This window comes from Vombatus ursinus, unplaced genomic scaffold, assembly GCF_900497805.2.
Source record: "Vombatus ursinus unplaced genomic scaffold, bare-nosed wombat genome assembly UNPS02014802.1, whole genome shotgun sequence".
Taxonomy (NCBI): domain Eukaryota; kingdom Metazoa; phylum Chordata; class Mammalia; order Diprotodontia; family Vombatidae; genus Vombatus; species Vombatus ursinus.
The window spans coordinates 18,377,977-18,393,439 of record NW_020954580.1 but is presented as its reverse complement, the minus strand read 5'-3'; the positions used below and the strand labels follow the sequence as shown (position 1 = coordinate 18,393,439).

At 39.2% G+C, this 15,463-nt stretch overlaps 1 protein-coding gene across 2 annotated transcripts in view; it reads right to left on the bottom strand.

The window, feature by feature from the left end:
• Positions 1-560: 560 nt before the first annotated feature.
• Positions 561-15,463, bottom strand: part of KLF7 (Kruppel like factor 7) — a 96,898-nt gene continuing 81,995 nt past the window's right edge. For both annotated transcript variants that reach the window (XM_027873532.1, XM_027873533.1), the window contains exons 3-4: positions 10,003-10,126; positions 561-1,860 (exon numbers count right to left, since the gene is read on the bottom strand). In XM_027873532.1, the coding sequence (XP_027729333.1) occupies positions 1,809-1,860; positions 10,003-10,126 (176 nt within the window). In that variant the 3' untranslated portion in view covers positions 561-1,808. The remainder of the gene's footprint in view (positions 1,861-10,002; positions 10,127-15,463) is intronic.

The following is a 15,463-nucleotide window of genomic DNA, read 5'->3' as shown; positions in this document are numbered from 1 at the left end:
TTTGTTTTCTATCTGTATCTTGAAGGGATGGTCCGAGAATATACAAAATATACAACCTGTCCTAGTGACCACCCCACCTGCTTGCATAGGCCATTTAATGGCCCTAAAGGCAGTCTTTGGAGTTGAGATCAGTGCCAACTAGCTAAGATACAGGTATACAGATATCAATTTTTACGTGTGTGATGAAAAAGTGAGGAATCTAAACCTCCTTTGAGCTCCAAAGGTCAAATTTAGCAATGAGCAGGATTTAGCTTGGAGAATAATTTAGGGGCCTCTGCTAGTCCTGGATGCTCTAAGTCCCAGGTCATGCTGGGCCCACTGCCTGAAATGAGCAATACTTCTCTCCCTTAGACAGAAAAACCTCGACACTTTGCATAAATGCCAGCCCTTCATTCCCACAATGGACTCTTAAAGTGTATTTTTTTTCCCCTTTTAACAAGCAGGATAATGTGAGCTCAGTGGAAATGAGAAAGAAGGATTGACTGATGCTGTGTGAAGCCTCTGGACTTGGGAGGCATCCTCATTTTCCCTCCACTCCTGGACGGAGGGGTATTTTTGGCTTTTTTTTTTTTTTTGTCAGGTCATAACCCAAAGTTAGGTTAAAGACACAGATGCCTGTTGAGGCTAGAGACATCTATGCTGTAACTGGTTAGTAGGGTCGCAATAATAACACACAACACAATTTGTTGATCACCATGGGCTGAGGCCAGCACGCCCCCAAGGAGGATATAAGAAGTGTGATGTCACATCTGATTGGCCACTCCGAGATTCGGGCATCCAGGTGATGAGATAGTTCTAGAGGTTTTAGTCCATGGAGAAAAGATAAAACATTTAAGCTTCCAAATAAGCTTTTCAAGTTTTCATTAGCAAAATCAGAGAGATTAAAAAGAAAAAATCTAGCTATGGCAATAAGGTGAGGCCAAAGGTATACACTGTGATTTTTTTTTCAAGGGTTTTATTCTCTTGGCCACTTTGTAGTCATGCTAGAAGTTTCCAGAATCCCTAGTGCATATGGTGTGCAAAAAGTAAGAAAAGAAAATTCCTCCTTCACGAAGTCTACACGAACGCAGGCCAGAAAGTGTAAGGTGTCATTCCACAGTCTACTGCCATTAAGGCCATTGGTACGGACTTGAAAAGATCTCAATAGCTCAGTCCTATGAAGAACCAAAACAGATCAAAAGGTCTGTGAGGAAGTCTGACGCTTTGAATATTGGGATTTTTCTGACACAAAGGACAAATGAACCAAGAGGTTAATTTTGGCTACCAAACTGGGATTTGGTTTTCTAGGTCATTTTTTCCCCCAACCATTTAAAAAGAAGACAAGTTAGTGCTACAAGTATGCAACTTTAAGATGATGTATTCTCCTATCAAGTTGCATTGAGAAGCAAGTTAAATAAGTCCCTCTTACTGCTGCCGTCCACCTGCAGAGAAGTCACATCCATTTTCTTTGAATTCCATTGCCAACAGCGGGATGCAATTCTGATAGCGCTGAAGTAGGCAGCCTTTCTGCCTTGCTGAGAGTTCACCGGGATTCTTCATCATCTTCTACCATCTGGCTAGGGCAAGGCATAAAGAACAGACGTAGATATCTTGAGTATAGTTGAGCGCATGACTGCGTGTGCGTGTGTGCATGTGTGTGTGTGTGTGTGTGTGCGCGCACGTGTGTACACAGAGGTTTATATCTGAGAACTCTCTCTTTTTCTCTTCTGCAAGGCAGCAAAGTTCTGACCAAATTCCAGCCCCCTGTCTAAAGATTCTTCCTTTAGACAATAGCCGGTGCCATGGAGTTCCTCTGGTCATTAGGTTATTTAGATATGTCTCTTCATATGGAGGGCAAGGTGGTCAGACCTGGAAAAACACCTAAGAAAATAAGAAACAACACAAAATGAGTGTACTGTGTGAAAGTGGAGGCCTCCTTCTATCCAGAAGACAAGGATCACCCTCATCTAACAGTAAATAATCTGCGTGTATCATTTACTGGTGAGACCCCAACATTATAGAACTGTGGCCCTAGGATCTCTTGATTTGGTCCCAAAAAGAATACTGGAGATCACCAAGAATCAGTAGTACCAGTAATTCTGATGATAATAATAGCTAACACTGATATAGCATTTTAAGGTTCACAATACCCCTTTTGCATATATCATTGTGATGGATCCTCATAACATCCCTGTGAGGTATGTCTTATTATTACCCCTCATTTGACAGATGAGGGTGAGAGAGGTTAAATCACTTGCCCAGGGTCACATAGATAATACAATTTGAGAAGATATTCCAGACTCCAAGGCCAGTACTCTATCTATGCTCTAACTGCTTTGACAAATGATGGGATTGAGGCCCAGAAAGTTTAAATGACTTGCCCGGAGTGGTAAGTATGAGAGCGACGTTACAAACTTAGGTCCTCTTTCTACCACACCAAGACTCCATTATTTTATTTGACTTTGAAACTATATTTCAAACATATTAAATTTTTGGTTTTTTTCCTAATTTTTATTTATTTTAATTTATGGAATAAAACAAGCATTAACATAACATGGAAATGCTTGTTTTATTCCATAAATTAAAAATAAAATAAATAAAAATTTAGGAAAAAATTCTAAAAATTCAATTTTTGAAAATATATTTCAAATATATTCAATTTTTTTTTCAAATAATTCATCCCTCTAACATAGTGTCATAGGCACTATGAACACAGAATCCACCAGTAGTACCTAAAAAGCCACAGAATATATCCCTGATTAATACTACTCTGATCAACTATAAAGTAAGCTCTTTTTGCCTTTTTTTCTGCAATTCATAATCGGGGGCTGAAGAGTTTCACCAGAGTCAGACTGTTAGAATAGAAGCTGCCACAATGCCTGGCATGAGTAGTTTCCTATTCTCTCATTTGGCCTCCTTTTTGAAAAGGACTCAAGCTTGATAGCTCTCCAGCTTTTGAGAACACTCCCCAAGGCTTTTCTTATCCTGAAAAAGAAGCCCCCCATAGTCAGAAGCACTTAAAAATATGTTAACAAGTTGTTTACAAATGTTCTCTTTCGGCTGGGGCTTCTCTCCCTTTATGCATGTGCTCACATTCCTCATTTTCTTTCTCTGGTCATGCACGCAATCACAAAAACATGTAGAAATTAAGGCACAACTATATCCTATAGATAGCAGATATAGATTAATAGCTATACTAACTCTTAAACCTACTTGTCAGTGCAGATAAGTTTTTAGATAGAGATTTCTTCTTTAATTGAGTAACCAGGGGGTTAGTGAGAAAAAAAAAGCATACCTCCCTCCTTGAGACCACAATGAAATGAAAGTGTGCAAAATCATGGTACACTAAGAACCTCTTTAAGCTAGTATCCTGGCACCTGGCAGGGAATTCTCTTATTATCCACTGTAGACCAACAGCACATGTCTTATTCCTAAATAGATACAAAGCTGGCAACAACCAGTAAAAATAATGACCACCAGATCCTAGATTTTGAGTTGAAAGGGATCTTAAAGATCTCATTAAGCCCAATTCCCTCATTTTACAGAGACCCCAGAGAGATTATATAATTTATCTAAGGTCACACCAATGATAAGTGGCAAAGCTAGGACCTCTGACCCCAAATCAAGTACTCTTCCCAATGTCCTATGCTGTCTCTCCAAATACAGACAAATAATAATAATAATAATAATAATAATAATGATAATGACAAATTGACTATAAGAGATCATAAATTGAGTATACATCAAAACCTGTGAAAAACATTTCCCTATAATATCTCTGTAAAACTAAGATTCGCATGTCCCAAGCCAATATCTGTCACTATTTCAAGCAATAGTTGAATAAATTCTCCACTAAAGTCCTATTCTAATGACTCATCACTGGATGATCAAAGGGCTAAGCCAGCCCCAGTAGGTTCTACTATGCTAGAAGGACTTGGAGTACAAGTCCTGTCTATGGACTGTGTCAGTCAATCAAAGACCAGCTCTGATATCTCTAGATGATATTTTTGACTGTGGTAAACACTTGAAGACTGGAGGGACTGAGATTGGCATTAATAGATGGAATAACCATATTGATGGAATCACAGATTTGAAGAACACATGTAACAGCTAAACAAAAGAATTTGGACAACCCCCTTAGAGTTATTGATAAGGATATTTGACCTGCTTATAAGTTAGCAGAGTAGTATCTCTTTCTAAGTGAGCATGATATTAAGGTGCATAAAAAGAAGGATAGAATGGCAAGAGTATCATGTCATAGGCAGCTAAGTGGCACAATGGATAGATCTCCGGGCCTGGAGTTAAGAAGATCTGAGTTCAAATCCAGCCTCAGACACTTACTAGCTGTGTGACCCTGGGCAAGTCATTTAACCCCATATGCCTCAGTTCCTTATTTGTAAAATGGGGACACACTGGAAAAGTAAATGGCAAACCACTCTAGTAGCTTTGCCAAGAAAACCTGAAATGGCGTTACAAAGAGTTGGGCACAACTGAACGACAATCACTATGTCATTATGTGTAGATCTTAATGGTCCAAGTCTTTGCATATATTGCTGCTGATTGGGTCTTGATAGGTCAGAGTTCAGCAGCTAGATATTGCTTTGCAGCCCACCCACTTCCTCATTTTGTTCTTTGCTTTATTTCTTCCTCCCATCATCCTTGAAAAAGGGAGTCCTATCCTAAAAGATGTTAAAAATCACATAACACCTTTCAGGTTGAAAGTAGAAGGAAGATGATAGGTTTCCAGGGGTCAGGAACCTGCGACCTCAAGACCATACATGGTCTTCTAGGTCCTTGGGCGTGGCCTTTTGACTGAGTCAAAGTTTTACAGAACAAACCCTTTTATTAAGGGGATTTGTTCTGTGAAGTTTGGATTCAGTCAAAGGACTGCACTTGAGGACCTAGAGGGGCCACATGTGGCCTCAAGGTTGCAGGTTCCCCAGCCCTGGAAGCAGACGCCTAGATCCCAGGAGCAAAACTTTGAATAAGGAACATCCTGGAGACCAAAATGAGGACCTAGGGGCAAAGGTGAGAGGTCAAGAAACATGTAAGAAGAACTAAAACAGCGGAGTAAAAGAAGGGGTTTTAGTGGATTATTTCCATTAACATTAAAGTCAAGGCCTGTCAGGAAAAGACCACAAAAGGTAGAAAGATGCAGGAAGTAAGAGTCCAGTAGCTCTAGCTGTGGGCAAAAAATTTTCTCCAACTGTGCAATAGAAACCAATCAGGAAATAAGATTCAATATATGGAAGTTCGCTTTAATGTTCACTTTTCAGAAATGTGTCTACTTTCATCTTTAACCATTCATTCAATGAGAATATACTGAGTGTGCCTAACACTGTGTATTGAGATATCGCTATACAAAAACTGTGTGCTAAGAACATGGAAAGTTCCTGTGAAAAAATAAATCAAGGAAAATCAAACCAAAAAAAAAAAAAGTCTGAAGCATTGGTAGTAGCTTTAATGAAACTTATCTAATTTGTTGTCCAGAGCTATTTATCACTGTTACTTATTCAAATTATAAGCACTGTACAAGAAGGGTTAGACTGGGCCCCTATCTATTGAACTTACTATTCAATAGATCATCAGCATACTTAACCATTATTAACTAGGATCTACTGAACTATATCAATGAAATGGATAGTCCCAGGCCCTATCTCTATCCCTATTCCTACTTACTGAACACAGATGAAAGCACAGCTCCAGACCAAAAAAGAACCTAAACATTGATTAGGAGTAATACGTGATACTGGGTAAGTCTGGAATCCAGAATCACAAAATCAAATCACTCAAAGAAGGTGGGAAATGTATATAGCTGCCAGAAGACTGAGTAGGGAGATTTGTGGTAAAGTCCTGCTTTCAACCTATAATAGCTATGTGAGCTTGGACAAGTCACTGATTTTCTCTGAGTCTCACTTCTGTCATCTGTAAAATGAAGGTGAAAATCCTTGAGCTGCTGCCTACCTCATGGGGACATTAGAAGGAAAGTGCTTTGTAAACTTAAAAAATGCTACATAAGTGTGAGCTGTTTGTTAATAATGATAATATATTATAATTATAACATATATATGTAATATATAATTATAAGATGTATAATTATAACACAATTGTATAATATATAATTATAACATATTATATATAAAATATAAAAGTATTGTATATGCACATGTATATGTATGTATATGTGCATATATACACACAACACATATATACATGTACACACACATATACATATATACACATGCATATACATACACACATAAACACACACACACACACATACATACATACATATACACATATATTTGGCTACAACCAAACTCTGAAATTGTCATTGTTCTTCCTTTGGAAAGAAAAATGGGGCAGGGGGAAAAGGAGTCACATAGTTATGAAAGGCATATGACTGCCAAAACAAATAGCCATCTTAGTGAGCGCCAAAGGGACATAGAGCAGCTGGCATTTCTACCTAACACTAGGTTGGGCTGAAAACTCCAAAGGTCCACTTCTTTCCTCCCAATGCACTGATCACTTCTTGCATTCACTCTGCCAGAAGCAGCCTTCCTGGACTTTTGAAAGCCTGCTGAGTCAGTGGTACAGTAACAGTGGCTATTAGTGCTAATGGGAACAAAGCACTGTTTCCTATCAGCAGTGTCATGCTATGTGAGAGCATTTCTGTAAACAAAGAAGCCTGGTACCTCCCTCTAGCTCTTCCCTCTTGCAGCTGGTAAGAGTGGGAAACATCCCCATCAAACAGTGAGGGGGTTATCAGTTAGAGGTCCAAGAAAACAGCATGGCCTTCCTCCGCCAGGCCACAGCAAAGTCAGAGAATGCTAAGAAGTCAGAGATATCAGAGATGATCAAATCCATCCTCACACATGGCAGTCGAGATACCACCACCACATGCATACTTTTTGCCAAAGAAAACTTCAGTCCTAGCTAGTAACTCAATAGGATGGCATTGCTAAACTGAATACCAGGTTAAAAGTAAGAAAAGGCTCAGATTCCCATTCATTCACACTCTGGTAGGACTGCTGCACTGTGCTGGTATGGGGCATTATGACTGTCTTAAAGGTGAGACTCACTGTGGGAGGTCAGGAATGGTAATCATCCACTTGCCCAGGGCTTTTCTCTCCCACATCTTTGTGCCATATCAGCTCTCTCTCTCTGGTTCCCCATGCCACGGCCCAAATAAATGCTATTCTTAGCACATAAATGCTGATTGAAAAGGAAGGTGGCTTGTCAATTCAAACTAACCCTGGCGTTTGCGTGACCTGAAACCTTAGCACAAAAGTTTCAGCTCCTAGATTCAAGGGTACCTATTGTTTGTCCGTGTCACAGTTACTTTCCTTGTTGGAAATTTGATCTATTTATACTTTTCCGAAACATCAAGAGAAAAGCAATTCTCATCATCCAACCAGTTAGCTGCAAATTTCCAGGTCCAGAAACTAAAGTATGTTGATATCAAAGACACAAAATATAAGGGACTACCAATATATCCATCTTCCTCTCCCCTTCCACAAACATGATTACAATGGTTTGATCCATTTTTCCTCAATGTATGAATGGACACATTAGGTTCTGACACATTTGTCATGAAAAAGTTGTAAATTCCCCAATAGGTCAGGTGATGGGAGTTAGAAATATTGCATATAGCAAAGATCCAAAAATGCTTCCTTCTCTTCCAAGTACTGCATCAACCAACGTGGCCATGCCCACACTATCTCTAATTTAGAGTCTGTACTACTCTTCAGAAGTAGGCAGCTTTCTTTTGGGACTTGACTACCCCTTAACTAAAAATATCTGAAAGTTCCCAAAGAATTTGTCTTCCTGGGGCACATAAGAGTTTTGTATAACATATAGAGATGCCTAAAGATTCCAGTCCCCTTACAAGGAACACTTCAGTTAGCCAAGGGGGAAGATTTAACTAGTCTAGAGATGGGAATGAGAGACATTAGATAGGAGGATATAATGAGCCCAAAGGACCCTCAGTAGGAAGACAGCACTTGGCTGATGTCAACTCAATGAGTTTGGGAGCAATGCATATAAGGGGAAAAGAGAACCCCTTCCTAATGTAAGAAGGACAGACTCTTAGGGAATGAGCAATAACAGCTTGCTACTATACTTCCTTATGTCCTGGTGTGGGGAGTTTGTTTCTTTGGTTTTAGAAGGCACGGTTTTTAGCTCATTCTTAAAGAGTGATGATAAAATGGCAAACAGCCCCTTTCAGAAGGAGAAGAAAGGTGGGGGGAGGGAAGGAGCTGCCAGAAACAAAGAAACATGAATTCTCTTTTATAAATATCTACAGAATGAGGAAAAGGTCTCCTTTTGCAGCCACAGACCTGGCTTATCCTGTGTTTCGTTTGAAACAAACAAAAACTAATACAGGGACAACAGGCAGAGAGGAAGCCCTGGTGAAAGGAGACCAGAGTGGGACATCAGGGCTTGGGAAGACAGGATGCGAAACTGATCGCATTTCCTTCCTTATGAAAGCTGGGCCTTTGTTTACATCCTGTCCACCCCCTCCTGCCATTCTGCATGCTCTCAGCCAACTCAGAGAGCCCAGAGGCTTTCAGTTAGCCTTTATTGTATTATAAGCATTTTTCTTATCACAACCGAGACCCTTAGTATTGCATTAAAAAGACAGTTAATTTTCTTAAGCTTCTTTTTTAATACAGAAATAGGATTAGAAGGATAACACGCTCAGATGCAAGCACGTTATTTGATTATGTCTAAACCTAATCCTGGCTTCACCTTGGTCTGCACAGTCTCCAGTTTGGGGGTTTTATTGGTTGATAATGTCAGCGCTGTCAGATATTATTACTTGGGCAGTGTCTGCTGTTACTCGTCCTTTCCTCCACTCCAAATTCTAAGGACTTGAAATTAAATTTTAGGATAATTCTTTGAAACCTCTCCATCTTGCAACTCTTGGACCTTTCTCCCTTATTTCATAAGATCAATAGATTTAGAGTCAGAAGGGACCTCAGAGGCCACCTAATACAATCCCTTCATCTTAAAGATAAGGAAACTGAGACTCGGGACTTGCCCAGTCACTTAGGTAGTTTATCCAAGGTGGGATTTGAACCCGGGTCCTCTGACTCCAAAGGCTCTGACTATTTTTCCTGGAAGAAAAGGAATAACCTCAGAAAACATAGACCCGACTTCACAAGAGGCAGGAAAACAGAGCAGGAATCTGAAATCCCATTTATTCAGGTTTCAAGGTCTAGTTGAAGTTTTACCTCTTTCACTGATACCAGATGTGGTCCCTTCCTCTTTGAGTTTTCATAGTCCCAGGTGTCCCAAAAGCCTTAGTGCCATTTCAAGCTATTCAAGTTTAAAACATCACAAAGACTTTGGGACTCCCTTTACTTTGTTTGCATTTCTGCTGTGCATTTTCACACTGTATTTTGTGTTAAACATTTTTGAGTGCTCGGCTCACTAGAAATTTCTAAATTGCAAGCTTCTTGAGATCTGATTCCCTGTCCTATTCATCAGTTTTAAACTCTTAGTTCCTAACACTGCCTTCCACATAACAGGCACTCAATGAGAGCTCATTAAATCAAATTTTAGATTTGTTTCTTCTGTATCCCCAGTGCCTATATAGTAGGTGCTTAATAAATATTTACTGAGAAGAATTATTAAGGAGTTGCTTTTAGAGCAAATCATTTTGAACTTACAATTTATCTCTAAGAAAAAGAATATAAGATTATAAGAATCTCATGACTAAGAGAAATAAGAGAGGGGAGGGAGCGGTATATCAAACCAGGACTTGTTTCCTTCCTTAGCATAAGACAGAGTGACTAGGGAACTCATAACTGGCAGAGTAAAACTAAAATCCCAAACCATGCTTTCAGTTTTCCTATTTAAAACTTCCTTGGGAGAGCACCTCTATGGTCCCAATTCTCTTAATGGAAAAGCCAAAGATAAACATGCTTTGGAAAAGACTTTGTTCAATCCTCCAGGCTGATCAATCCGTACTCTTCTCCCCTCCATCAACTCCCCAAATCATCTCATAAACCACTTTACCTGTCGCAGTGGTTGCATTTAAAGGGCTTTGCACCCGTGTGTTTCCTGTAATGCCTCGTAAGCTCGTCACTTCGTGCAAAACGCCACTCACACCCTTCCCACGAACACTTATAAGGCTTCTCACCTGCAGGAAGAGACGAAATGAGGCCTGTTAGTAAATGGTAGCATACCTGCTCCATCACACTTCACTACCTCGATGGTCAACATCTTGGAAAGAGTTACTTTAAAGGGTAAAACTCCCTGGCCACACAGGTGGCAAAAATTGAGAGATTAAAATGGACCTCAATAGTGTTCTTACAAGGTCCTTGCATCTGGAAATCTTATTTTCGTTCCCAGAGTTAGGGCATTTCCTTCAACTTGTAAAGCAGTCATTTCTTATCCCAGGAGGATGCTCACCCCCACGGCCTGAGCAGGAAGGAAATGTGCTATTTTCATTAGAACCACAAATGCTTCTAATTCTATTTTCCACCAGAACCTACGGTAATTCGCCATTTCTGGCTTCTTGGTTTCCCCCTCCTCCTCTCTTTTTTCCCTATCACCACAAACTGTAGGCCTGTGGCTGATTTATAAGGACAGCAACTCACGACTCCAAGACTGACTGTTCCTTCCAGTAAATGCAGGTGAATAAATAGGCAAGAGAAAGAACCACAATCTTAGGGAGGAGAAGGCAAATAAAATATGTGAAAAGTCTCAGGCATCCGTGTTATCTTCAGCCATAAAAACCCTGCTTAGCATAAGCTGTGACGTATACCGCTACCAGGGTTTTCAAGCCAATTTGTGAGGCGTGTTTTAGCCAAAATGAAGCTCTTACATCAGTAAGTCTGAAATTATGGCATTGAGGATTCCCTGAAGGACCTTTACATATAGCAACTACAGACCAAGAAACACAGTACAAGGGAGAAGAGGATTTTTCTTTAAAGTCTTCTTACCTATCATGTCTATTGCCAAATATGACACACATTCACACTTTTCACCCTATGGAAGGACAGTTACAGGACAAATCCCCATAAGATAACATTCGTAGGCATTGATTTACTACTAATAATAGCTGACATTTATACAATACTCTAAGGCTTTCATAGAGTTTTATATCCCTTATCACATTTGAACCTAACAACAACCAGATGAGGTGGTTATTACAAGTATTTTCACCATCTTTCTCACCCCTCCCATCTCCCACCATGAGGTGATGGAGATCTATTATTTCAACAATATATCAAATTTGTGGTATGGAAACTATCTCTGCTGATGCAGAATATCAACTCATTTTATAATTTTATAATTCCCTCATTAGATTGTGAGCTTTTTGAAGGCAGGGACTGTCTTTTGCCCGTTTTTGTATTTCCAGTGTTTACCTCAGCACAGTGCCTGGAACAGTAGGCATTTAATAAATGTTTATTGATTGACAATCTCAGAGTTACCTAGGGACACTTCAGTGGTTAAGTGATCTGTCCAGGGTCACACAGCTAGTACACATCAAAAACAACTCGAATCTAGGTCTTTCTGATTCCAAAGCTAGCTCTTTATCCACCATATCACATTGCCTCTCATCCCACGAAACTCATTGTCAGAATTTCAGTAACATGTCCAGAGTCATTCATATAACTTGTAATAATTAGAGGTAGAATTAAAACCTAGGTTTTTTTTTTACTCCAAAGCCAACACTCTTAAAATGTTAAATCTTAGGAATTCAGAAGGTTTATAGGACAAATGCTTATAACTATTGAGATCCAGTTGGTTGTTCCATTATTTCTACTTTGACAGGCTAAACCTGCCGTTCACTTTGAAACATTAGGAGACATTCATTGCCCAGGCACACCATTTGATCCACTTTCTTCTTCCTACCTTCTCCCTCCTCTATAAAATGTGATTATGAAAGAGATAGTCCTTTTTCAGTCTACTTACACTAAAACTACATCATAATAAATGTATTTTTTTTCTTCATATGTCACTGTGAGCAAAAATCCCAAAACAGATATTTTCTTTTAAACACTCTAAAAGCCTGTGACTGAGGATTAGAGGTATATGGGAAACCAGGAATCAGGACAAAAATCAGAGGAAAAAAAATATTTCACTGATTCCTATCATGAGGCTAAATTTGAAGACCAGTCATAATTTCAGAAAAGATACAATAGTGCAGTATAACAAACATTTTATAAGCATTGAACCTATAACTTGACACTCTGCTAGTGGAAACACAATATTTAAATAGACCAGGTTATCTGGCCTCATGGAGCTTATAGTCTAGTAGGGAGATAAACTACTAACACAGATAGCTGTCTCCTTTGTCCTTCTGTTAACTGCTAAATAAACAAATGTCGGGTAAAAGGGAAGCATCAGGCCTTCCTGTCTCAAATATTGTTGTTTAGTCCTTTTTTGTTTTTTTAGTTGTGAGCCCTTTTGGGGTTTTCTTGGCAAAGAAAACCAGTTCATTTTACAGATGAGGAAACTGAGGCAAACAGGGTTAAGTGACTTGCCCAGTGTTACCCAACAACAACAATCCCAGGTAAAATGCAAACATTGTGCCTTTCCTTTCCTGTCTCACTATCTACCCCCTCAATCTGTTCAAGTGATATTTAGACTCAGGCCACCAAAGAAAACTTTTGTTGTTCTACGTGATAAGACACAACCAAGTCTGGCCTTCTGCTAACTTCTTTCCCAGGAAATGCAAGGTTTCTGTAAGGTTTCTGCATTTGCTTCTAATATATTTATTAAAAGGAAAGCGATAGGAGAACTGAATTCTCTTTGGGCTTGCACTTATGGAACTGAATGCTTGAGGGGGAATAAGTAAGAACTCTGTCCAAGAGAGGAGAGAAAAGGGAGGAAAGGGCTTTATCTTGGCAGCTCCTGCCTTTTATCAATGTTATTGATCATCAGAGAGATTTCAAAATAGAAAATTGGCTCCAAACAGAGAGAGGACCCCATTGGACTTCAGAAATTCAAAACGCCCCTGTACTCCCAAAGACCTTTAAAAGCAAATAAAAAACTCTCAAAGCCTCCGGGACCAAATAAAATTCAAAACCCAGCAATAAGGCATAGAGGAAATCCCATGAAAGACTGCACTAGTTAACACAGAAAACTAGGTCCCTGAAATCAATTCCTCTATCTAGCTGACTGGCCTAGCCTAGGCTAACTGAGTTCTGAAGGACAAAAGAAGGGGAAGGGGAAAAGGGGTGGGGGAGAAGGAAAGCTGAGGAAGTTATTCTTTAATTCAAAGCAAACATTCCCACCCCCACTCCCTGTAGCTAGATTTGGTTATTTATTAAATAAGTTTTTTCCTTGATGCACAGTGAAACTTGCCAGTGCTCTCATGGCAGATAATATATGCATTGAGTTACTCACCCAGCAGGGATCCCCCACCCACATTTCCAGGTCTCTCTGGGCTGTTCTAATATATACTGTCTCAGAGTACTACTATCCCAACTTCTAGCTACTTAAGGCAGCCTGGTTATTATTTATGAATATTATCATTTTATAAGCCTCAACTGCTCTCAGGAAGGTGCTGTCTAGAATATTTAAGCACGGCCCCTCTGGGCCTTGATGGTATCTAGCCTTGTTACAGCTTACATTTTCATAAAGATGTCTTCCTCACCCCTCTAATTGGTTTGCTCATACCACATCATGTCTGACAGCAAATATCGAAATGAAATGAAAACAGCAGAAAACCAGAGACTCTCATCCAAACAAGAGGGATTTGTGTACTGCAATCAATCTTGTCCCAAATCACGCTGGCTCTAGATATCAAGAACCCGAAGAAATACAGGATTGTCTTGGTTAAATAAGTAAAAAATAATAATAAAAAAAAAAAAGCCCACAGACAGCGATGGGGAAGGGCAAGGGAAAATGCTTTTAGAATTCTCTATCCACTTTCTAGCCACCAATAACTACCCAAGAGTGGAATCTTCTGTCAATGTGTTTAAGGTCATACCTGTGGTTCACCAAATAATTGCATGGTTGACCTGAAAAGAAAAGCCCTCAATGTATTTGTTTTCATCCTGGGATCTTTGTTTGTTTATTTTAGTAAAATGCTTATTTTGCAAGAGGCTATGTCTCTTCCCCTCAAGAAGCCAGTCAGTTGGATCACAGCTACAACAGACTCTATGCATAATCACAACAACTTCATGAGTCCTGAACCTGGAGGTAGAAAATCTGGGTTCAAGACCTGACTCTTCCATGAGAGCTCTAAATCGGTGGGTATTTAACCTAAGCATCTATTTCCTTATTTGTAAAATAGGAATAATAATTCTTTAATTCTCTTCTGTCAGAATTTTTGTCAAGAAAACACTTCACAAACTATAAATAAACAAGTGCGAGCGTGATCTATTATCATAGTACAAAGGCAACAATGACCATTTGGAACAACTTCCTTCAATGCCCTTATCTCCTATTGTCCCACCATTCAGTTTCCTTTCTATTGAAAAGGCTATCCTCCAGGGTAATGCATATGAAACTACAGGGCGGGGATATATCTGAAATAACACATAGACTTAATCATTGCAACTTTATGCAAGTCCGGTTCCTTATCTCTAAAATGGTTTTATACTCAAAGAAGATATCTGGAAAATTCTATGATTGACTCCAGTTCCAAATTACTACGATGACATAGTCTTCTTCCCTCAAGAGATTTTGCAAGCTAGAAAAGGTCCACTGAAAAGGACAACTAAATTCACCAAGAGAGATCTACTTGTATGAAAAAGAAAAAAAAAGGTGATAGGGGAGATAAACTCCCAAGAAGCAAGTTTCCATCTGGAAAGAAGACCAAAGCTTGTAAAAGTCACAAAAGATGTAACCGAGTGATAATATTACTGTTCACCATGTCTCGGAAGACTAACTAGGCCTTATGCTCCCTTATAGCTTGCTGGTAGCAGTCTGAGATAAATTTAAAAATTGTCTACAGTGGGAAGAAGCGTTAGAGGTCATCTAGTCCAACTCCTTCATTTTACAGATGAGGAAACTGAGGTCCAGAAATATTAAAGGACTTGCATGAAGTCACCACACAGGTAGTGACTACAGAGCTTGAATTGGAACTCAGACCCCATGACTCTTTCGAGTTTATTCGGCATTTCAGATTCAGAACTCATTCCTCTAACTCACTTGTGGCCTCTTACATGGTTGTTGGAAGAGGTTGAACCCCCAGAAGATGGGATAGATTGATAATATAAATAGATTTATGTTATACTGACCCATCAATTTTTTTCATTTTATTTTTTCATTTTATTATTTTATTTTTTATTTTATTATTTTATTTTTTTCATTTTATTTTATTTTTTTCATTTTATTTTTTTATTTTATTATTTTATTTTTTATTACAATATTATTATTTGTAGCTTTCAACATTCACGTCCACAAGATTTTGTGTACCAAATTTTCTCCCCATCTCATCCCTCCCCCCACCCCAAGATGGCATGCTTTCTGAATATCCCTTCTTCTAATTTGCCCTCCCTTCTATCTCTCCCCCCCC